Source organism: Ahaetulla prasina, chromosome 1 (assembly GCF_028640845.1).
Source record: "Ahaetulla prasina isolate Xishuangbanna chromosome 1, ASM2864084v1, whole genome shotgun sequence".
Taxonomy (NCBI): Eukaryota; Metazoa; Chordata; class Lepidosauria; order Squamata; family Colubridae; genus Ahaetulla; species Ahaetulla prasina.
This window is the reverse complement of record NC_080539.1, coordinates 374,262,443-374,287,736: the sequence shown is the minus strand read 5'-3', so window position 1 is coordinate 374,287,736 and position 25,294 is coordinate 374,262,443. Positions and strand designations below refer to the sequence as shown.

The window sequence follows — 25,294 nt, the reverse complement described above, 5'->3', positions numbered from 1 at the left end:
TGGTGGTTTTCTTGCGGATATTTCATGACCAAAATGGGTCACACCTTCAGTGCTAGAGGGAGGAGGGGGTTTTTGAAGAGGAGGAGGAGGAGGAGGAAGAGAAAGAGGAGGACTGTGGGGTCCTTATTCTTCTCTGAGCTTGGTTGTAGAATAGAATAGAATAGAATAGAATAGAATAAGAATTAGAATAGAATTAAAATAAGAATTAGAATTAGAATAGAATAGAATTAGAATAGAATAAGAATTACAATAGAATAAGAATAGAATAAGAATTAGAATAGAATTAGAATTAGAATAGAATAGAATTAGAATAAGAATTACAATAGAATAAGAATAGAATAAGAATTAGAATAGAATTAGAATAAGAATTAGAATAGAATAGAATTAGAATAGAATAAGAATTACAATAGAATAAGAATAGAATAGAATAAGAATAGAATAAGAATTAGAATTAGAATAAGAATTAGAATAGAATAAGAATATAATAAGAATTAGAATAGAATTAAAATAAGAATTAGAATTAGAATAGAATAGAATTAGAATAGAATAAGAATAGAATAAGAATAGAATAAGAATAGAATAAGAATTAGAATAGAATTAGAATAGAATAGAATAAGAATAGAATAAGAATTAGAATTAGAATAGAATAAGAATTAGAATAGAATAAGAATAGAATAAGAATTAGAATAGAATTAAAATAAGAATTAGAATTAGAATAGAATAGAATAAGAATTACAATAGAATAAGAATAGAATAAGAATTAGAATAGAATTAGAATTAGAATAGAATTAGAATAGAATAAGAATTACAATAGAATAAGAATAGAATAAGAATTAGAATAGAATTAGAATAGAATTAGAATAAGAATTAGAATTAGAATAGAATAGAATTACAATAGAATAAGAATTACAATAGAATAAGAATAGAATAAGAATTAGAATAGAATTAGAATAGAATAGAATAAGAATAGAATAAGAATTAGAATTAGAATAGAATAGAATTAGAATAGAATAAGAATTAGAATAGAATAAGAATAGAATAAGAATTAGAATAGAATTAGAATAGAATAGAATAAGAATAGAATTAGAATAGAATAAGAATTAGAATAGAATAAGAATAGAATAAGAATTAGAATAGAATAAGAATTAGAATAGAATAGAATAGAATTAGAATAACAATAACAATAAGAAATAGAAGAGTATAGTATAGTATAGTATAGTATAGTATAGTATAGTATAGTATAGTATAGTATAGTATAGTATAGTATAGTATAGAATAGTATAGTATAGTATAGTATAGTATAGAAATGAATTCTTCATTGGCCAAGTGTGATTGGACACACAAGGAATTTGTCTTGGTGCATAGGCTCTCTGTGAACATAAAAGAAAAGATCATCAAGAATTCTAAGGATATTTCATGACCTAACTGGGTAACAGCTTCAGTGCTAGAGGGAGGAGGGGGCTTGTGGAGAGGAGGACGACGACTGTGGGGTTCTTTGTGCTCTCTGAGCTTGGTTGTTTTCTTGTAGACATTTCATGACCCAACTAGGTAACATCATCAGTGTTCACTTTTTGCTATTGATGATGTCACCTAGTTGGGTTATGAAAAGAGAGCATCGAGGGCACCTCAACATTATCCTCCAACTGCAACTGAGAGCCTTCAAACTGGTGATAAGGAAAAGACTGACTTTATCTAACGTACTTCCTAGACGAGTCTGATGACCTTGAGAGGAGACAAGATTTAACACAACTGCGCAACTACCCTCTCAAGGCAAAAAAATAAAAATTAAATCCAGGGAATTTTTGATGGCGAGGGAAAAAAAGTCCGAGATCACAAGAATGCGAGCATCCTGCTTGCCTTCTCCGCTTATAGCTTGTAGCTCTCCTGCCATTTGCTAAATTTAATTATGTTAATGATGAGGTGTTAATTCGCAGCAGGGGCTTCTTACCAAGGCTTCTGCAGCTGGGCTGGAGAGGTTCCATCTCAGCACTTCTAGAAGGAGGAGGAGGAGGGGTGATCTCTGAGTCCGTTAAGAGTGCCCGGGAGAATGGGAATATTGGCCAGTTTTCCCGAAGCAGGATTCGATTTATTTGTTTTAAATACGGGTAGGCCGTATTTAAAGGTAGGACCACACACCCAAAATTTATGTCATGGAGTGTGATGTTTGTTAAGGGAATGTTTTTGCCCCATTTTACGACCCTTCTTGCTGCCGTTGTTAAGTGAATCACTGCGATCGTTAAGTTAGTTGTGGAGGCTCCAACACTGGAAGTTTTTAAAGAAGAGATTGGACAATAATGTGTGTGAAATGATATAGGTTTTTCCTGCCTGAGCAGGGGGTTGTACTAGAAGACCTCCAAGGTCCCTTCCAACTATTCTATTCCATTCTGTTCTGTTCTGCTCTGCTCTATTCCTATCTTATCCTATCCCTATCCTGCTCTGCTCCTATTCTGATTCTGCCCCTATGCTATGCTATGCTATGCTATGCTACTGCTACTGCTACTCCTATTCCAATTCTGTGCCTATTCTGCTCCTATTGTATTTTGATTCTGTGTCAATTCTGATTCTGTGCATATTCTACTCTATTCTATTCTATTCTATTCTGTTCTATTCTGTTCTGCTCCTATTCTCATTCTGCTCCTATTGTATTCTGATTCTGTGTCAATTCTAATTCATTCTATTCTATTCCTGAATTCTCTATTCCTGAATTCTCTATTCCTATTCTATTCTATTCTATTCTGTTCTGTTCTGTTGTTCTATTCTATTCTGTTCGTATTCTCATTCTGCTCCTATTGTATTCTGATTCTGTGTCAATTCTGATTCATTCTATTCTATTCCTGAATTCTCTATTCCTGAATTCTCTATTCTTATTCTATTCTATTCTATTTTGTTCTGTTCTGTTGTTCTATTCTATTCTGTTCCTATTCTCATTCTGCTCCTACTGTATTCTGATTCTGTCAATTCTGATTCATTCTATTCTATTCCTGAATTCTCTATTCCTATTCTATTCTATTCTATTCTATTCTATCCTTTCTTTTTCTATTCTATTTCTATTTCTATTTCTATTTCTATTTCTATTTCATTTCTATTCTATTCTATTCTATTCTATTCTATTCTATTCTATTCTATTCCTTTTCTTTCTTTTTCTATTCTTTTTCTATTCTTTCTTTTTCTATTCTATATCTATTCTATTATTCTATTCTTATTTCTATTTTAATTTTGATCACATGACCATGGGGATGCTGCAAAAGGCCCCGAGTGTGAAAAATGTTCCTAAGTCACTTTTTTCAGTGCCGTCGTAACTTTGAACGGTCACTAAACGGACTGCTGTAAGTCGAGGACTACCTGTAAGGATTGACGCTTTTATTTAAAGAGTTTAGATGAGGTTGCTACCCACAGATGGTGACTTTTTTTTTTAATTTACATTTATATCCCGCCCTTCTCCGAAGACTCAGGGCGGCTTACAGTGTATAAGGCAATAGTCTCATTCTATTTGTATATTTACAAAGTCAACTTATTGCCCCCCCAACAATCTGGGTCCTCATTTTACCTACCTTATAAAGGATGGAAGGCTGAGTCAACCTTGGGCCGGGCTTGAACCTGCAGTAATTGCAGGCTGCTGTGTTCTAATAATATATAATAATATATAATAATTCTACAGAGGAATTATTGAGTCTGTCATTTGCACCTCTATAACTGTCTGGTTCGGTTCTGCAACCCAACAAGACAGACACAGACTTCAGAGGATAATTAGAACTGCAGAAAAAATAATTGCTACCAACCTGCCTTCCATTGAGGACCTGTATACTGCACGAATCAAGAAGAGGGCCATGAAAATATTTACAGACCCCTCGCATCCTGGACATAAACTGTTTCAACTCCTACCCTCAAAACGACGCTATAGAGCACCGCACACCAGAACAACTAGACACAAGAACAGTTTTTTCCCAAAGGCCATCACTCTGCTAAACAAATAATTCCCTCAACACTGTCAGACTATTTACTGAATCTGCACTACTATTAATCGTTTCATAGTTCCCATCACCAATCTCTTTCCACTTATGACTGTATGACTATAACTTGTTGCTGGCAATCCTTATGATTTATATTGATATATTGACCATCATTTGTGTTGTAAATGTTGTAGCTTGATGAAGGTATCTTTTCTTTTATGTACACTGAGAGCATATGCACCAAGACAAATTCCTTGTGTGTCCAATCACACTTGGCCAATAAATTCTATTCTGTTATTCTGTCATAACAGGCTTCTAACAGCCTGAGCTATTACGGCCCTAAGCAACTCTGAGCAACATACATCGACTTTGGTACAATTCGGGCATCTCGCTGCCGGGTTTGCAGACGTCTCATTACCAGTCCAGGGAACACCACCAGTGCATGGGGGAGTTCACTGAAAAATATCCTTTCACCTGGCATGAAATATCCGGAATGGCATAAGGACTCTTGCCTCGGGCAGGGGGCTGGACTAGAAGACCTCCACAGTCCCTTTCAGCCCTAGGATTCTAGGATTCTATGACAGGAAACATTCCTCAAGAATTACTATGGAGCAAGCCATGTGCTATCCAAAGATCGGCACTGCAGGGAAGATGATGGGTGACAAACCAACAAGGATTTGACTGGCCTGGAAGATGCAGTGAAGACCACCTGATTTCACTAACAAGATGAAATTTAATATGGAGAAAATAGCCATTTCTATAACAACAAACCTACCTCATTGGTAAACCCCAAAATCAAAGTTTCATTTCCCCATCACCACCTCGAGCACAAAGTCCAGAAATGGTTTCCAAGTAGAAACGCAAGTAATTGTCTTTTTTTTTTCCCCTTTGGTTTTTGGTTCAAAGCAGTAAATTAGCCATCTCTGCTAAGAGTTGTCCTTCAGTTGTGGCTTGTTCAGGAAATGAAAATAAGGTTTGAACTCGGCCTGTGTGATCTAGTAAAAAAGAATAGTAGCCCAGCCCCTACTCAAGCAGAAGATCCTATGCCATTCCAGATAAATGGCTGTCCAGTCTCTTAAAAAAACCTTCAGTGACGAAGCACCCACAACTTCTGGTGGCAAGCTGTTCCACTGGTTAATTGTCCTCGCTGTTAGGAAGTTTCTCCTGAATTCCAGGTTGCTCCTCTCGATTAATTTCCACCCATTGCTTCTCGTCTTGCCTTCAGGTGCTTTGGAAAATAGTTTGAACACCTCTTCTTTGGGGCAGCCCCTCAAACACTGGAATACTGCTTTTATGTCCCCCCCTAGTCCTTCTTTTCTCTAGACTAGCCAAACCCAAATCCTGCAACCGTTCTTTATATGTTATCATCTCCACGCCTTTAATCGTCTTAGTTGCTCTTCTCTGCACTTTTTCCAAAGTCTCAACATCTTTTTTTGTAATGCAGTGACCAAAACTGGATGCGGCATTCCAGGTGTGGCCTTACTAAGGCTTTATAAAGCTATACTAATAACTCGCGTGGTTTTGATTCTATGCCTCTCTTTATACAACCAAGGATTGTTACTGGCTTTTTTTTGGGCTGCCGCCGCACATGGATAGCTCGTATTTAAGTGATCGTCCACTGGGACTCCAAGGTCCCTCTCACAAGTTCCTGTTTTGGAGCCACGTTTCACCTAATCTGGACTTGTACTGTTGAGTTTTTCCTGCCCAGGTAAAAAACAACAACCTTGCGTTTATACGATTATGTAAAAGTAAAAAGTTGAGTTTGATGCTGTTATCTAATTCTACAGCACCAAAGGGAGTGACTTCTGACTCCCTTTGATGCTGTAGAATTAAATAGCGTCAAACCTCAACTTTTCTTTTCTTTCTTTTTCCCTTCTTCTTTTTTTTGTTTTGTTTACATTTATATCCCGCCCTTCTCCGAAGACTCAGGGCGGCTTACAGTGTGTAAGTCTCATTCTATTTGTATATTTTTACAAAGTCAACTCATTGCCCCCCCAACAATCTGGGTCCTCATTTTACCTACCTTATAAAGGATGGAAGGCTGAGTCAACCTTGGGCCTGGTGGGACTAGAACCTGCAGTAATTGCAGGCAGCTGTGTTTTAATAACAGGCTTCTTACAGCCTGAGCCACACCGCGGCCCTTTTCTACACTTCTCCCTTCCCTTTTCAGTCTCTTATTTTCCTACTGCCCTCTCAACGTATGACCACAACCGAGCCCAAAAAACTGATGTTCGTTAAGTGAGAAATCTGTTGAGTTTTTAGCCCCTTTTATGACTTTTCTTGCCACCGTTGGTTAAGCGAATTGCTGCCGTTGTTCAGTTAGTAACACGGTTGTTAAGTGAATCTGGCTTCGCTTGTCCGGAGGAGATCGTGTGACTCTGGGACACTACGACGGTCATAAATGTGACTCAGTTGACAATCTGAATGTAAATCACCTGACTGTGGAGATGCTGCAAGGGTCATAAGTATGAAAACTGGTTGCAAGTATATGTTTTTTTTTTCTGCGCCGTTGTAACTTCGGACGGTCACTAAACGAACCGATGTAAATCAAGGACTACCTGTATTGTGTATTGTTGTATTTTATATTAAAAACAAACAAACAAACAACTGGAGCCCAACTCTCAGCTGCTACCCAATGACGAAGCTGTCAAATCACGGCGCAGAAACCGCCACGGCTCAGTCTGCACAGGGCAGGAAGCCAAAACAAACCACAGATTGGCTAAACGTGACGCGCAAACCAAGCCACTGAATCCTGGGAGCGGCAAGCCTGTTTTTGAGGCCTGGATGCTAAAAAACAACAAAAACGAGAGAGCTTATAGTGGAGTCACTTTACAAGGGAGACGGAGGGGGTTAAAAAATGGAATAAATGAATAAAATTCAAGTACAGGGAGCCCTCAAACTTATATCAGTTCGTTCAGTGACGGTTCGAAGTTACGACGGCCCTGGAAAAAGGCAAGGTTTTCCACATTTATAACCGTCACAGTCTCTCTCTCAGTCATGCGATCAAAATTCAGACCCTTGATTCGTACTTACGACGGTCGCAGCATCCCGGCGTCAGGCGATCCCCTTTTGCGACCATCTTGACAAGCAAAGTCAACGGGAAAGCCAGATTCACTTAACAACGGAGTAACAACTTCAGGGAGTCACTTAACCAGGGTGGCAAGGAAGGTCGTAAAACGGGGCAGAGCTCACTTAACGAATGTCTCGATTAGCAGTGAAAGGTTTGGGGTCCATTGGGGCCGTAAGTCGAGGATGACATACGGAACGTCCCGACTGTGCATTTTTTTAAAAAAAAATTGCATTTATATCCCGCCCTTCTCCGAAGACTCAGGGCGGCTTACACTATGTCAAGCAATAGTCTTCATCCATTTGTATATTATATACAAAGTCAATTTTTATTGCCCCCAACAATCTGGGTCCTCATTTTACCTACCTTTATAAAGGATGGAAGGCTGAGTCAACCTTGGGCCTGGTGGGACTTGAACCTGCAGTAACTGCAAGCAGCTGCTGTTAATAACAGACTGTCTTACCAGCCTGAGCCACAGAGGTGCCATTTCAAGCAAGGGGAGTCCTTCCCCTCTCAAAATTTTTTAAAAGTTACTATAATTTAGGGGCAGAGGCAAGAGGTTTCCTCCAGTTCTGGCAACATAAGGATACAATGGGAAATTGTGGATTGTACACAATTTTTGTACAACCCAGAAGTAAGCTGTGCATTCAATGCCACCCTGGGAGGGGAGGGAGGTGTGCTATGAAAGTGACTGGGCAGATTCACAGAGGATAATCTTGAGGGTACCCATTCTTGGGGTCTTCATCCCTACAGAAGTCCTGTTGTGCCTGCGCCCCCCGAGCCGGGCCCCCTGCCGGAAGTGACTTGGAAAGTGAGGGGGAAGGGCCATCAGGACTTACCTCGGGAGCACCGGCTTCCCTGGCTCAGCTCCAGGAGCCAGAGGCAGGCCAGGTGGAGGAGATAACGAGGCCTCCGGCCCCTGACTCTCTCCCCCCCCAGGCCACACCTCCAGACCCAGCTGATGGCAATCAGGCCTGGCTGGACCCTAGGTTTCGTAGGCAGGAGAGGCGGGAACAACAGAAGCAGGGGTGGGGCAGGCCTAGGAAGTGCTGAGTCATGGAGCCACACCCCACAGGATATAAAAGCAGCAAGGACTGCTATACCACTTCGCGGCAAGCAAATCAACTGCTTAACTAGAGCTGAAGTACTGTTTGTTCCTGGTTGACTCATCGGCATCAAGAGAGATAACAGAGACACTTGGCAGACGCTCGCTAGTTTGCTGCCAGAGCTGATAGTTGCCGGCTAATTAAGTCATCGCTCGGACTGAGGCGACGAGGACAGAACAAGTCCCTAGATTGGCTGGTCTTTGGGAAAGGCCTGGAAAGACGGCCAACTCACTATGATTTTTAATCAGAATAGAGCTGGGAGGGACCTTGAAGATCTTCTAGTCCAGCCCTTTGCTCAAGCGGAAGACCCGCCTATACAATTTGGGCAGTGGTGGGATTCAAAGAATTTAACCACCGGTTCTCTGCCCTAATGGCCGGCTGGGTAGGCGTGGCTCGGTGGTCATGTGACCACGTGGGTGTGGCCAACTCAAGATCACTCACGTCGATGGGCGCATTACCTTAGCTGTTACAATGTACTAAGGGTTAAGCAGAGAGGCAGTTTCTGTAAGCAGGGCAATAAAGATTAGGCTAGAAACACCACCAGAATGTTTCCTTCCTGCCTTCCTTACAGGATTAGCCCCGTAAAGTGGGAAAAAAACAAAATAAGATTTCTTCCAACAACGGGCTCTCTGAACTGCTTAGAAAGTTAACAACCGGTTCTCCCAAATAGATGCAAACTGGTTAAATCCCACCATTGAATTTGGGACAAGAGTAGTTGTGTGTTGTTTTCCCCCCCTTTGATTGAAACAGTCAATTTAGGCCATCTCTGCTAAGAGTTGGGGTGGTGGTGGTTAGTTGTGGCTTGTTCAGGAAATGAAAGTTAAGCACAGGCGTGGTTTCACTTAGCGAGCGCTTCACTTAATGATCCCTACTGTGGTCACTAAATGAGGACTGCCTATACATCCTAGCCATCCTAGGTGCTGGAATATCAGTTGCCAGGCTAAAATTATTGGTTGAAAAATGTGAATCGATGCGGAAACGGGAAGCTATAGCACTGGTGATGGTGAACCTATGGCAAGCGTGCCACAGGTGGCACGCGTAGCCATATCAGTGGGCATGCGATCTCGGCTCCGGCGCGCGCGGACCTTCTGGCCCCACCAGAAGTAGGGAAACAAGCTGTTTCCTGCCTCCGGAGGGCCTGGGTGGTGGTGGGGAAGGCCTGTTTTTCTCTTTCACCTGGTTCCAGAGCCTTTCTAGGAGTCTCTGGAGGCTGGGGACAGCAAAAAACATCAACTTCTTGTCCAACCGGAAGTTGGTAAACGGGCCGTTTCTGGCCTCTGGAGGGACTCCCGGGGTGGTGGTGGTGGCGAAGAAGACCGTTTTCACCCTCCCCAGACTCATAGAGCGGCTCTGGAGCCAGGTGAGAGAGAAAAACGGGGGGGAGGGGTCACATATGCATGCGCAGGGGCAGCACGCATAGAATTATGGCTGTGGGCACGCAAATGTGCAACCCACCCGCACCCCCTCCCTCCTGGCATGCGATGGTAAAAAGGTTAGCCATCACTGCTATAGCAGATAGGGGTCTTGGTTTTGGTCTGAGTGACCGAGACCCTTCGCTACAGGGCAGTCAGAAAGTATTGGGACCCTCTTCATTTTTGTCCATTTTTGTCATGCCGCAGCTTCATTCTACAATTGTGGACATTCGTTTTTTTTTCTTCTCATTAATCTATGTTCAGTACCCCATAAGTGGAAACAAAATTTTAGAAATGGAATTAAGGAGAAACTTATAACAACAACAGAGTTGGAAGGGACCTTGGAGGCCTTCTAGTCCACCCCCCTGCCCAGGCAGGAAACCCTACACCATCTCAAGACAGATGGTTATCCAACATTTTCTTAAAAATTTCCAGTGTTGGAGCATTCACAACTTCTGAAGGCAAGTCGTTCCACTTATTGATTGATCTAACTGTCAGGAAATTTCTCCTTAGTTCTAAGTTGCTTCTCTTCTTGATTAGTTTCCATCCTTTGCTTCTTGTCCTGCCCTCAGGTGCTTTGGAGAATAGTTTGACTCCCTCTTCTTTGTGGCAGCCTCTCAAATATTGGAAGACTGCTATCATGTCTCCCCTAGTCCTTCTTTTCATCAAACTAGCCATACCCAGTTCCTAATGGTGATAACAATTGACCGGTGGAACGGTTTGCCAACAGAAGTTGTGGGCGTTCCATTACTGGAGGTTTTTAAGAAGAGACTGGACGGCCGCTTGTCTTGAAATGGAATAGGGTCTCCTGTTTGAGCAGGGGGCTGGACTAGAAGACCTCCAGGTCCCTTCCAGCCCCCCTCCCTCTATTCTGATTCTGAAAATCTGGTTTTTCCAGAAAGCCATCCCTCTCCTGGCCCACCTCGGTTTTCTCTTTTAATTTTATCTCGTGATCCTTCCCACCTTTGGTCCCGAGAAGTAGATCTGGCACCATAGGTGAGGTTTGACTAACATACAATAAAAATGCCTCTTAACTGTTAATTCTCACAACTCGGAAAAACAACCCACAGTTCTATTAATACCATTGTAAAGAAGAGGGACGTTTTATCCATAGCAGCAACCTGTGAAAATGCACACCCAACGAGAAACACTCTCTCGTTCGGCTGTTCGGCTCTCGTACATAGGCTCTCGTACATAACGTCGCAGCGCCAGATGATCATAAAAAGCCTCCATCTCCACCCTGGTGTAAGAGCAACTCGCAGCAGCGTAGAATCAAGAGCGATGAGGAATTTCTCAAAGGACACTGAGGCTTCTTAAAGCGTATCTCGCAATCAAAACACAGAGATTGCCTCAGCCAGTTTTGCCGAAGGAGGCGGCTACCACGCTGTGCGCAAACAACAGATTGCCTTCCGGATACCCACTTGGGAACGTAAGGAGAAGCCAAGACAAATTCACCGGTCACTTCGTCCCGATCTTGTTTACTCAAAGGAACCCGGAAGGCCAGTGACACAGTTATCGGGAGGGGACAATTCGTCATAGCCAACTGGTCACTGCCATGGGACAACTCAACACGGGAGCAATTCAAAAATTCAATTTAATTACTGTATTTTTGGGGGCATAAGACACACTTCTCCCCCCCCCCAAAAGAGGCTGAAAATTTGGGTGCATCTTATGTAGGCTCACCCACCTACCAGCCCCCACCCTTCGGCTTCCGCGCATCCTCTTCCTGGCTGCAGAGGTTGCCACAGACAACGGCTTGCATTTTTGGGCTCCGCGCCTCGCGTTTTCAGCCTCCAAACGCTCTGTTTGAGAGCCGTTCAAGGCTGAGAGGATCGACACCGATCGCCGCCTCTGCGTGTCACATTTTCGGTCTCTGCGCATCATGTTTTAGGGCTCCGCATGCTCCATTTTTGGCCTCTGCGTGTCACGTTTTTGGGCGGCAATCGGCGGCCATGTGCTTTGATGATCCACGCAGCCTTGAACGTCTCTCAAACAGAGCATTTGGAGGCTTAAAACGTGAGGCGCAGAGCCCAAAATGGCAACCCGGAACAGCTGCTGCCTTGTCTTACTACTTCCATGCTTCCTCTGCTTTAGTCAGTGGAACTCTCTCTGACGATCAGCTGTGCTTTTGTAGCTGCTTATCAGCCCCAAAGAAGCGCGCTCACAATCAGTGAACTGTCCGAAGATGTCTCCGTGGTCATGTGGCCGGCATGACTAAATGCCAAAGGCGCACAGAACGCTGTTACCTTCCCACCTTCCCACCTATTTTTCTACTTGCCTTTTTTACCTGCTTTCGAAATGCTAGGTTGGCAGAAGCTGGGACAAGTAACGGGAGCTCACCCCGTTACGCGGCACTAGGGATTCAAACCGCTGAACTGCCGACCTTTCGATCGGCAAGCTCAGTGTCTTAGCCCCTGAGCCACTTCCATCTGCTAAAGAACTGGCCAATTTTAAGCCGCACCCAAAGCTTTGAGTCCTCTCTGCCCATAACTCTATTTCCTGGCCCACCATTGTTCCAAGCCACCCTCGGAACCAGCCACACCCACCCATCTGTCCATCCCACAAGAGACCGCCCACAGCTTCAAAGATAAGAAAGGGAAAAAGTAAAGGAGGCCTGATAGATGGGTCTTCTCCTCCTCCAGGCCCCATCAATGGTCTGTTCCCACCTCTGTCTGCGAAACCTGGTAGGCCAAGCCACCAGGGCCTCCAGCAATCGTCCGGGCCCAACTCACCGAGTTCCGTGGGCTTCAACAGTTCATCCAGGATAGTGTAGAAGGGAAGCTTCACCAATCGGACTTCGGGCTTCACTGGTTTGACCGGCAACCGTCCAAGTCCGTTTAAATACTTTCCGTAGAGCGAGGGATAGTCTATGTTGGGGGTAGTAGAAAGACCAGTCCTGGTTACTGTATTGTTGCGGTCGTAAGACGAATGGATGGAAAGGGTTTCGGAAGGAGGTCGGTGCTGTGGGGGCGGTGGGAGCGCCTGCTGCTGGGGGGTTTGTCCCGGTTCGGAGATCTTGGCGTATCGAGTCTCATAGATCTCTTTTATCTTCTTGAAGAGTTCCGGGCTACAGTCAAACTGGACCAGTTGCAAAGCCCGTGTTACCAGTTCGTGTTTGAGTCCGCTTTTGCTCCGGCCCACAAATCCAAGCAACATCTGCAAGTCGGAGACCCGGAAGCTCATCACCATGTTCTGCGAATGAGACGGGAGGAGACAGACAGACAGACAAGCCTTGATATCAAAAAAAAGCATCCATCGGAAAAGGTTCGATCTAGCCCATGTCTCTACCACCAACCACAAATTCCTCACCCCCAGCTGCAAAATTTTAGATGATAGATAGATAGATAGATAGATAGATAGATAGATAGATAGATAGATAGATAGATAGATAGATAGATTATTGAAGATGGAGATAGATAGATAGATAGATAGATAGATGGATGGATGGATGGATGGATGGATGGATGGATGGATGGATGGATGGATGGATGGATGGATGGATGGATGGATGGATGGATGGATGGATGGATGGATGGATGGATGGATGGATAGATAGATAGATAGATGATAGATTATTGAAGATGGAGATAGATAGATAGATAGATAGATAGATAGATAGATAGATAGATAGATAGATAGATTATTGAAGATGGAGATAGATCGATAGATCGATAGATCGATAGATCGATAGATAGGTAGATGGATGGATGGTAGAGATAGATAGATAGATAGATAGACAGACAGATAGATAATTGAAGATGATAGATGGAAAGAAAGAAAAAGAAAGAAAGAAAGATGGAGATAGATAGCATCCCCATGAACACGTGATCCTAATTGAGACACTTGACAAATGACTCATATTTATGACCTTTGAAAGGTCCCTTGGTCAGGTGACCGACCGCCTTTTGTGACCTTCTGACAAGCCAAGTCAATGGGGGAGCCGGATTCATTTATGTAACTAACTTAACTGCAATGATTCACTTAATAAAACTGTGGCAAGCAAGGCCGTAAAATGGGGGCAAGACTCACTTAATGACTGTCTCACTTAGCCACAGAAATGTCGGGCTCCATTGTGGTTGTAAGTCGAGGACTACCTGCAGTTATGACGGCCGCAATCTCACACGATCCCCTTTTGTGACCTGCTGACAAGCGAAGTCAAAGGGAAAGCCATACTGACTTAACAACCGTGGTAACTAAGTGAAGAACTGCAGTGATTCACTTAACAACGGTGGCAAGACAGGTCGTAAAATGAGGGAAAACTCACTTAATGAATGTTTCACTTAGCAACATCAATTTTGGGCTCAACTATCTTCGTAAGTCGAGGACTATCTGGGTTCTGGACAGACCTCAGGAAAAGATCCCTTCACCAAAGGAAGAGACAACCTCTAGAGCAGGGGTCTCCAACCTTGGTCCCTTTAAGACTTGTGGACTTCAACTCCCAGAGTCCCTCAGCCAGCAGAGCTAGAGATATTTAAGGAGAGCAGAGGTCCCCAAACTTGGTAGCCTTAAGACTTATGGACTTCAACTCCCAGAATTCTCCAGCCAGTTAATTTTTATTAGTTGGTTTATTTCTTCTAGTTCGGTGTTTATTTCCATGGACTTGGTTGTTCCTATTTAAGGCAGGCTAAGTTATAATATAGAGGGACGTGGCGGCTCAGTGGCTAAGACGCTGAGCTTGTCGATCGAAAGGATGGCAGTTCAGCGGTTCGAATCCCGAGCGCCGCGTAACGGGGTGAGCTCCCGTGACTTGTCCCAGCTTCTGCTAACCTAGCAGTTCGAAAGCAGGTGAAAAAGGCAAGTAGAAAAAATAGGGACCACCTTTGGTGGGAAGGTAACAGCGTTCCGTGCGCCTTTGGCGTTGAGTCATGCCGGCCACATGACCACGGAGACATCTTTGGACAGCGCTGGCTCTTCGCCTTTGAAACGGAGATGAGCACCGCCCTCTAGAGTCGGGAACGACTAGCACATATGTGTGAGGGGAACCTTTGCCTTTATGATTTTCCGTGCTACATTCGTTAAGCGAATCAGTGCAATAGTTAAATGATAACACCGTTGTTAAGTGAACCTAGCTTCCCCACTGACCCTGCTTGTCGGAAGGTCGCAAAAGGGGACACCCACCCCATCGGGACACTGCCGCCGTCCTAAACATGAGTCAGTTGTCAAGCAAACCACATGGCCGTAGGGATGCTACCATGGTCAGAAGTGTTGAAAAACGTCGTGACTCATTCTTTTCAACGCTGTTGTAACTTTGAACGGTCACTAAATGAACTGTTGCTAAGTAGAGGACTTTCTGCATTTGGTTTAAGAAGTGGCAGCCGGGTTTACGTCCCTCAACGCACTCAAACCTCTTTTTGGCATTGAATCCAAACTGCTGCACAGCAATAATATATAATTCACGAGCAAGGCGATCGCTGTTTCTTTCGTCTGGAAACGTTTTCTGATTCATAGGGAATGCTCTCGTGGCTCCCTCTAGATCAGCGGTTCTCAACCTGTGGGTCGCGACCCCGTTGGGGGTCGAATGACGATTTGCCAGGGGTCGCCTAAGACCATCGGAAATATGGGAAGGATACTTGCGAGTTGAAGAATCGCGCTCCAATGGTTGCCTTCACAAGCCAGCTGCAGGCTCTTCAAATCGCTAGCCGAATTCGGCTTCAGGCGCGATGAATTAAAAAAAGAGAGAAATCTTTGCTCTGATGTCTCCCTCTGCAATCACTCCCAATCGCTAGCCTAATCTGGCTTCATTAATAGGGGAGGAGTCTCCGCTTTAATGCCTCCGTCCTCAAGGCAATTGCAAGCAGTTCAGATCGCTAGCCAATACGGCTTCAGGCGCGATAAATTCAAAACGAAAATAATTTTAGGGTTGGGGTCACCACATCGTGGGGAATTGTATTAAAGGGGTCGCAGCACTATAAAGGTTGAGAACCACCGCTCTAGATCTTAACATGACTTTAGAAATGGGAAAAGAGATTCCTGATAAGCTGGAAATCTTGATCCCAGCATTGCTTTTCTTAGTGAAAAGAAGGATTAGGGCAGTGGTAAAATTTGAACCGGTTTACTATCTGTTTGCTGGCTGCGCATGCGCGCAGGGCACACCATGCACCAAATGCAAGGTGCGTGTGTGTGCGCAGTACACGCCAAAAGGAGGCATGGGGTAAGTAGAACAGCGCGCAGGGGTGTGTGATCAGTTGTGGCGCGCAATCTTTTTTTTTTTTTTTTTTTACTTCTAAAAGCCTTTTTTTTTTACAACCTATTGGGCCGAATAAGGAAAAGATGAAATGGAAGAAAGACAACCCCGAATATATTTGAATATATTAGGATCAAAACTGAAATAGTTTTTTTAAAAAAAAGAATGAATGAAAGGGAACGAACCACGAATAAAAATGGAGAAATTAGAACTTGAGGGCGAAAGAAGAGGTGACTTGATCAAATGAGGAAGGAAATATTAGGAAATGAATAAAAACCATGAAAAAAGAATTATTTTGGACAAAAACTGTAACTAAGTAAAATATATTTGAATATACTGAATGGTATAAGATATGATATGGCCAATACTCTGTTCATAAATTTTGTATGTGTGTAGGGGGGAAAACTAAAAAATCAATAAAAACTTGTTCTAAAAAATATGAAATAAAAAAAAAGACTGACAATGGTGCTGCTCAGCTGGGATTGTCAGAGCCTCTTTTTTTACCTTTTAAAAGCATTTTTTAAAAGAAGCGGCAAGCAGGCAAGTGGGCGATTGGGTGGGCATGGGCGGTGGGGGGCAGAGATTTTTGATACCGGTTCTTCCGAACCACCTGCCGCCATCGCTACCAGATCGGCCGATCCGGTCCGAACCGGGAGTATTTCACCCCAGGACTAGGGGGCACATGATACCAGTGTTCCAGTATTGAGGGGCTGCCACAAAGAAGAGGGGAGGGGGATCAACATTCTGCCAAGCACCTGAAGGCAGAACAAGAATAAGGGATGGGAATTATTCAAGGAGTGAAGCAACCTAGAACTAAGGAGAAATTTCCTAACAGTGGGAACAATGAACCGGTGGAACAGCTTGCCACCAGAAGTTGTGGGTGCTCCGATGCTGGAGGTTTTTAAGGAGAGATTAGACAACCATTGGTCTGAAAATGGTATATGAGCAGGAAGGTTGGGCTACAACACCTCTCGGGTCCCTTCCAACTCTTGTTATTCTGTTCTGTTCTATTTCCTGAAAGAAATTGAGCATGGGGTTGGACTAGAACGGGGGTCCCCAACCTTGGCAACTTTAAGACTTGTGGGTTTTAACTCTCAGAATTCCTCAGCCAGCAAAGTCCACAAGTCCTAAAGTCCAGGGAATTCTGGGAGTTGAAGTCCACAAGTCTTAAAGCAGCCAAGTTTGAAGACCTCTGCTTTAGATGTTCATTGTATGATTCCGCCTCCCAGACCCCTTTATTATCTCTTCTCTGCAGTCTTTTTAGGGCCTCGCCGTCTTTTTCATATCCTAAGACAACGCTGCAGAAGGTTGGTCAAAGTCTGCATTATTCCAAGTGTGGTAAGGTTACACCTAGAGTCCTGCATTGTGTCATGTCCCACTCCTCCTCTGACGGCCGGGTCGGGGAAGTCTGTATCAAGCGTGGCCACAAAGCCTCTGCAGCTTTGCCAAAGTCCTATCAGAGTCCTCAGGGCAGGCAGGAATCCAAGGTGTGACTTCAGCAATCCAGATTAGACTTTGCCTGACTCAGAGAATGCCAGAAAGCAGATCCTTTATATAGGCCGTGGGGTGTGGCTCCATGACTCAGCACTTATCCAGGCCTGCCCCTCCCTTCCTTTTGCTGACGTCGCCTCTCCACTCTCCGGAAGCGTGGGTCCGGTAATTCCAGCTCGTGACTGGCTTCGCACTCCCCAGGCTCACATGCTGTGGGGGAGAGGCCCAGCTGCTCCGTTTGTCTGGGCATGGTGCCAGGACTGGGGGCTGGAGGCATGTCTGGCCATTCGTCTTGCTCGGTCTGTCCGGGCATGGTGCCAGGACTGGGGGCTGGAGGCATGTCAAGACATTCTTCTGCACTATCAGCGTCCGGCAGGAGACGAGAGGGGCCCGGCTGCGGAAGAGGGGGGCGAGCGAGGCACAACACATTGGTTGCCACGATGTAAAAAAGATGCTGAGACTCTAGAAAGAGTGCAGAGAAGAGCAACAAAGAGGATTAGGGGACCGGAGGCTAAAACATATGAAGAACGGTTGCTGGAATTGGGTATGTCTATTTTAATGAAAAGAAGGACTAGGGAAGACATGATATCCGGCTTCCAATATCTCAGGTGTTGCCACAAAGAAGAGAGAGTCAAACTATTATCCAAACCACCTGAGAGCAGGACAAGAAGCAATGGGTGGAAACTAATCAAGGAGAGAAGCAACTTAGAACTAAGGAGAAATTGCCTGACAGTGAGGACAATTAATCAGTGGAACGACTTGCCTGCAGAAGTTGTAAATGCTCCAACACTGGAAGTTTTTAAGAAGATGTTGAATAACCATTTGTATGAAGTGGTGTAGGGTTTCCTGCCTAGGCAGGGGGTTGGACTAGAAGACCTCCAAGGTCCCTTCCAACCCTATTGTTCTGTATTCTGTAAACTTTCAGAAGAGGAGAACTACAGGTGGCATGATAGAGTCTTCCAGTTTTTGAGGGGCGGCCAAAAAAAAAGAGGCAGTCAAGCAATTCTCCAAAGCACGTGAAGACAGGACAAGAAGCAATGGGTGGAAACTAATCAAGGAGAGAAGCAACTCAGAACTAAGGAGAAATTTCCTGACAGTTAGAACAATTCATCAGTGGAACAATTTGCCTCCAGAAGTTGTAAATGCTCCTGGAGGTTTTTAAGAAGAGTTTGGATAACCATTTGTCTGAAATTGTCTAGGGTTCCCTGCTAAGCAGGGGGTTGGACTAGACGACCTCCAAGGTCCCTTCCAACTTTGTTATTCTAAAGACTTGGCTCTACCCTTTATACCAGTTTCCTGGGCAACTCTTTATCTTTTTTTTTTTAATAACAGCTCTGCAAGCCAATATCCTTCTGGCTCCTTTCCCTGTCCTTGGATTTTTTCAAAATATCCCCAAAGGCAGCTAAGGCCTAAAGAAATAAACATATTTATTTAGCAATGGATTCTGCTCCAGAATTTGCTGCCTTCTGCAGAGTAATAAGGCCACCATAAGGATAGAATCCTGGTGAAAACGACAATCGCAGAAACAAAATTCACGTCCTCAACAAATCTTGCTCAATCTCTTAAAGCAGGGGTCTGCAAACTTGGCTCTTTTAAGACTTGTGGACTTCAACTCCCAGAGTTCCTCAGCCAGCAAAGCTCCTAAAGGACAGGGGTCTCCAATCCGCCCTGGTCCAGTGCCCTCTGCGGGGTTGCGGCCCGTTTGGAACCGGGCCGCGGAAGTGGTGTGCGAGCATATAGCTGCATTTGTGAAAGCGCATTTGTGAAAGTTACAATGGCGCTAAAAAAAGTGACTTACGACCGTGTCTCGCACTTATGACCCTGGCACGGGATCAAAATTCAGATGCATGGCCAATGACTCGCATTGATGATGGTTGTAGTGTCCCAAGGTCATGTGATCCTGCCCCCCCCAAGCAGGAGACCCTTACAACATTTCTGACTGCCATTTGTCAGAAATGGTGTACTGTCTCCTGCTCGGGCGGGGGGAGGGGAGGGGGGGCTGGACTAGATTTATTTTATTTAATCAAATTTTTATACTGCCCTATCTCCCGAGGGACTCAGGGCGGTTTACAGCCCGATAAAACTACAAATATAATACAAAATAAAACACTAATTAAAAAACTTATTAAATTAGGCCGAAATTTAAAATTAGAATTAAAATAATAAAACCCTGTTAAAACCAAATTTAAAATTAAAATTCTAGTCCAGTCCTGCACAGAAAAATAGATGTGTTTTAAGCTCGCGGCGAAAGGTTCGAAGGTCAGGAAGTTGGCGGAGTCCTGGGGGAAGTTCGTTCCAGAGGGTGGGAGCCCCCACAGAGAAGGCCCTTCCCCTGGGTGTCGCCAGTTGGCACTGCCTGGCGGACGGCACCCTAAGGAGTCCCTCCCTGTGAGAGCGCACAGATGACCTCCAAGGTCCCTTCCGACTCTGTTAATCTGTTAAATCCTTTGAGACCTTGGAGGGGGGGAAATGGGGAAAGCCCGATTCACCGGGGCCGGATAGCTCAGGCTGGTAAAGCCTGTTATTAAGAACACAAAGCCTGCAATTACTGCAGGTTCAAGCCCGGCCCAAGGTTGACTCAGCCTTCCATCCTTTATAAGGTAGGTAAAATGAGGACCCAGATTGTTGGGGGGCAATAAGTTGACTTTGTAAATATACAAATAGAATGAGACTATTGCCTTACACACTGTAAGCCGCCCTGAGTCTTCGGAGAAGGGCGGGATATAAATGTAAACAAAACAAAACAAACAAACAAACACTTAACCGCATTACTGATTTTGTTCGTGTACTGACCAAAGTTACAAACAGCACTCCCAAAAGTGACTTACGACCGTTTTTCACGCTTATGACCGTTGCAGCATCCCCCCGGTCACCTGATCGAAATTCAGACGCTTGGCCACTGACTCACGTTTATGACCGCTGCAGTGTCCCCGGAGGTCATGCGATCTCCTTTTGCGACCAGTCACGTTTTTCAATGCCATTGTAACTTTGAACGGTCACTAAACGAACTGTTGTAAGTCAAGGACTACCTGCATAGTCGTAAATTGACGGCTAACTGCAAAGCAAAATCTGAAATTACCACCTAGCTCAGACCTCCCTTATCTTTGGCCAGCACACACATTTTGCAGCCCAGCAAATTTGATGTAGTCCCACCAACTACTGTGCCTGGTCCCCACTGGCCCCCACCCATTTTGCAGTCTGGATCTGGCAGAGAGCCCCCAAATCCGCCGTCCATCGTTGGTGAGCAGGGTGGAATAGCTTGCCTTCAAAAGTTGTAGGGGCTCCATCACGGGAGGTTTTTAAGAAAAAATTGGACCACCATTTGTATCAAATGGTATAGGGGTCTCCTGCTTGAGCAAGGGGTTGGACTAGAGTCCCTTCCAGCTCTATTCTGATTGAAAGGAGAAAGGAAGGAAGGAAGGAAGGAAGGAAGGAAGGAAGGAAGGAAGGAAGGAAGGAAGGAAGGAAGGAAGGAAGGAAGGAAGGGAGGGGAGGAAGGGAAGACGGGCAAAAGAAAAAAAGAAGGAAGGAAGGGGGGCTGGGGAGGAAGGAGGGAGGGGGAAGAAAGTAAAGAAAGAAGAAAAGCAAGAGAGAGGGAGAGAGGAAAGGAAGGAGGAAAGGAAGGAAGGAAAGAAGGAAGGAAAGAGATGATGGCAGTGAGAGAAGAAATGAAAAGGGAGGAAAGAAAGAAGGAAGGGAGGGAAGAAGGAAGAAGGGTGGGAGATGGGAGGAAGGGAGGGAGGAATGGAGAAGGAAGAGAGGAGATGGAAAAGAAAAGGAAGGGAGGGAGGGAAGGAAGGAAGTAAAGAAAGAAGAAAGAAAGCGAGAGAGAGGGAGAGACAGAAGGAAGGAAGGAAGAAAGGAAGGAGATGAGGGCAGTGAGAGAAGAAAGGAAAGGGGAGGACAAAGAAGGGGGGAGAAGGAAAAAAGGAAGAAGGATGGGAGAAGGAAGGGAGAGAGGAAGGGAGGGAGAAATGGAGAAGGGAGGGAGGAGATGGAAAAGAAAAAAAGGGAGGGAGGGAGAGAGGAAGGAAGGAGATGAAAGTGAGAAAAGGAAGGAAAGAAGGGAAGGAAGGAAGGAAGGCAGGGGAGGAAGGGAAGGGAAGGAGGGAGGAGGGGAAGGAAGGAAGGAAGTAAAGAAAGAAGAAAGAAAGCGAGAGAGGGAGGGAGGGAGAGGAAGGAAGGAGATGAAAGTGAGAAAGGAAGGAAGAAGGAAGGAAGGAAGGAAGGCAGGGAGGAAGGAAGGAAGGAGGAGGGGGAAGGAAGGAAGGAAGGAAGTAAAGAAAGAAGAAAGAAAGCGAGAGGGAGGGAGGGAGAGAGGGAAGGAAGGAAGGAAAGATATGATGGCAGTGAGAGAAGAAATGAAAAGGGAGGAAAGAATAAAGAAAGGTAGGGGAGAAGGAAGAAAGGAAGAAGGGTGGGAGAGGGAAGGGAGAGAAGAGAGGGAAGGAGGGAGGAATGGAGAAGGAAGGGAGGAGATGGAAAAGAAAAGGAAGGGAGGGAGGGAGAGAGGAAGGAAGGAGATGAAAGTGAGAAAAGGAAGGAAGAAGGAAGGAAGGAAGGAAGGCAGGGAGGAAGGAAGGAAGGAAGGAGGAGGAGGAAGGAAGGAAGGAAGGAAGTAAAGAAAGAAGAAAGAAAGCGAGAGGGAGGGAGAGGAAGGAAGGAAGGAAAGATATGATGGCAGTGAGAGAAGAAATGAAAAGGGAGGAAAGAATAAAGAAAGGTAGGGGAGAAGGAAGAAAGGAAGAAGGGTGGGAGAGGGAAGGGAGAGAAGAGAGGGAAGGAGGGAGGAATGGAGAAGGAAGGGAGGAGATGGAAAAGAAAAGGAAGGGAGGGAGGGAGAGAGGAAGGAAGGAGATGAAAGTGAGAAAAGGAAGGAAGGAAGGAAGGAAGGGGATTTGAGTTGCTGAGTCACAATCCGGATATGCTTGCCATAAACCCGGAGGGAGCAGAACTGGAGGGAGCCCAGATCGTCCAGGAACAAAACAATCCAGCCTCAACCACCCGCAGTCCCTAAAATAGCAGGCAAGAAGAACCGTCAGAACCTTTCTGCCTTAAACCTTTGCAAAGTGCAGGATCTAAACACTCGGTGCTAACTTCTACAAAAACGTGGGGATGTGCTAACTTGAAGCCCAAAGCCCCACGATAGGCAAGCGAGAGAAATCAACCACATCCGCAGAGAACATTCGGACAACCGGCATAATCTGGAAAAGCCGCAAGTGAACCTTCTTCATCTGGAAAAAGGACGCACACAGCGGTTAAAAATTTCCAATTCGGGCTTTCATTTTGTCACCGAAGCAACCGGGAAAACCCGCCACTCTCTCTAAACGTGTAATAGGGAAAGAAGGTCCTTCTATAGAGAAATCAAACGACAGGCAGTCCTCGACTTACAACAGTTCGCTTAGTGACCGTTCAAAGTTACCACAGCACTGGAAAAAAAGAGAATTTAAGTGTTTTTTCACAGACGTGCGACCGTTGCCACATCCCCGCGGTCAGATGTGGCGAGCAAAAAGTCAGACGCTCGGTCACTGGTTCGTATTGATGACGGCTGCAGCGTCATTGTGGGGGGGGGGTGTCACGTGATTTTTCCCCCTTTTGCCACCTTCCGATGAGTCCATGGGGAAGGCAGATTTGCTTAACAACCGCGTCGTTAACGTAACGACGGCGGTGATTCCCTTAACAACGGTGGCAAGAAAGGCCATAAAAGGAGCCAAAAGTCATTTGACAATTGTTTCACTTAGCAGCAGAGGGGCGTGTGTGGGTCTGTGTCTGTGTGTGATGGTCATAAGTAGAGGACCACCTCGATGCAGCTAGTCCTTGACTTACGATCATAATTAGTCCAGGAATTGCAGGCGTAAATCATTAGATAGATAGATAGATAGATAGATAGATAGATAGATAGATAGATAGATAGATAGATAGATAGATAGATATTTGTTTTCTGAGGTTTTCGCGGGTGTTTGTATGTAGGTCTTTGGTTATTCGGGTTTTCTCCCGCATAAAACTGGAAGTGTCTTGGCGATGTTTTGACGAAGTCTCATTCGTCATCTTCAGGTTTCAGCTTCGTGCTTCTGGGAGCAATGTGTGATTGCAGCTGTTTCTTCCTTTTTCCTTCCTTCCTTCACTAGCAGTTAAAAAGGAAGAAACAGCTGCAATCACACATTGCTCCCAGAAGCACGAAGCTGAAGCCTGAAGATGACGAATGAGACTTTGTCGAAACGTTGCCAAGACACTTCCAATGTTACGCGGGAGAAAACCCGAATAACCAAAGACCTACATAGATAGATAGATAGATAGATAGATAGATAGATAGATAGATAGATAGATAGATAGATAGATAGATAGATAGAAAAGAGGGCAGGAGGGAGAGAGGGAGAGACAGTTCAGATCATTTAAAATTTCAAATTTAAGGGGAAAAAGTCTAGCTAAATATTTAAAGTTCTGGCAGTTATGAAATGTCCTGTTTAAGGATTTAAATACTAGAACTAAATTTTCCGGCTTTTTTTTTTTTTGCAATGGTTGTTAAGCAAACATAGCAGTCACTAAGCAAATGCAGCAGTCTTTCTGCGAATCCGTTCATCTGGATGGGTATTTTTTTTTTGGCTGAAAGCCAGCATTAAAAAAAAAACAAAAAAACCCCACTCATGAATGGCAGTCGCGCATGGCTGCAGGACGTGTGATGTCTTCAAGTTGACCTGCCTCTGACATGTGGTTGGCTGCATGATGATGGCTAGGGGAGCAGAATGAAGATATATGATGTCTAGGGAAGTGCTTTATAATACAATATAACAACAGAGTTGGAAGGGACCTTGGAGGCCTTCTAGTCCAACCCCCTGCCCAGGCAGGAAACCCTACACCATCTCAGTCAGATGGTTATCCAACATTTTCTTAAAAGTTTCCAGTGTTGGAGCATTCACAACTTCTGAAGGCAAGTCGTTCCACTTATTGATTGTTCTAACTGTCAGGAAATTTCTCCTTAGTTCTAAGTTGCTTCTTTCTTTGATCAGTTTCCACCCATTGCTTCTTGTTCTACCCTCAGGTGCTTTGGAGAACAGCCCGACTGCCTCTTCTTTGTGGCAACCCTTGAATGGCCATAAAGCCGTTCCAGTGGACCTTGTAACTTTGCTCCCTCGTAGAAGGACAGTTGGACTTCGACAACTATCTGACCTTAGGACCTTTCGCCGCGAACTTAAAACCTATTTATTCCGCCTTGCTGGACTGGCTTGATTTTTAAAACCTTTAATTTGATTTTATGGGTTTGAAATTTCTGTCAATTTTATAGGGCATTATTACATTTTAAATTTGGCCATTTGAATAAGTTTTTTAAGGGTTGTTTTTTAGTATTGTATATATTGTTTCTTTTGTATTTTATTTTGGCTGTTCACCGCCCTGAGTCCTTCGGGAGAAGGGCGGTATACAAATTAAAATATTATTTTAATATTTAAAATATTAAAATCGCGAACTAAAAACACATCTCTTTATCCGCGCGGGGCTGGCTTAAATTAGTTTTAATGGGAAATTTTATTAATTTTTAAACGGGGTTTTTTAGTATGGAAATTTTTAATCTCAGGCTAATTTAAATAAGTTTTTTAAATGGTATTTTAATCTGTATATTGTATTGTTTTATTTTGCCCGTACACCGCCCTGAGTCCTTCGGGAGAAGGGCGGTATAAAAATCAAATAAATAAATAAATAAATAAATAAATAAATTATTATTATTATAGGTTGTTAAGCGAGGCTTTCCATTTACACATCTCTTCAAAACTTTGCTACAAGCTACTATGTTTTCATGCAAGAACCACCCAAAAACTAAACTCCCGCACCACTTAAGAAGTGCAAATGTACAACTATTTATATATACTCAGCATGACTAGGCCGAGGGCGAAATCTGTGGAGGAAAACCAACAAAATCGCCAGCAAGCTTATAATATAGGTTAGACCTCGACTGAGGATCACAACGGAGCCCCAAATTTCTGTCGCTAAGTGAGACATTTGCTAAGTGAATTCCACCCCATTTTATGACTTTTCCTGCCATGTGTCTATGGAGATTCTCAGTCATCCAGGTCAGGGTTCTTCCAAAGGGG

At 44.3% G+C, this 25,294-nt stretch overlaps 1 protein-coding gene across 3 annotated transcripts in view; it reads right to left on the bottom strand.

Moving 5' to 3' along the window:
• The window catches only part of PIAS4 (protein inhibitor of activated STAT 4), a 56,377-nt gene that overhangs the window by 21,584 nt on the left and 9,499 nt on the right, over positions 1-25,294 (bottom strand). For 2 of the 3 annotated variants that reach the window (XM_058163652.1, XM_058163651.1), the window contains exon 2: positions 12,268-12,727. In XM_058163652.1, coding sequence (XP_058019635.1) covers positions 12,268-12,724 — 457 coding nt within the window. In that variant the 5' untranslated portion in view covers positions 12,725-12,727. Of the gene's footprint in view, positions 1-12,267; positions 12,728-20,118; positions 20,336-25,294 lie in introns of those variants that run through there. The other variant, XM_058163650.1, reaches the window with a different exon arrangement.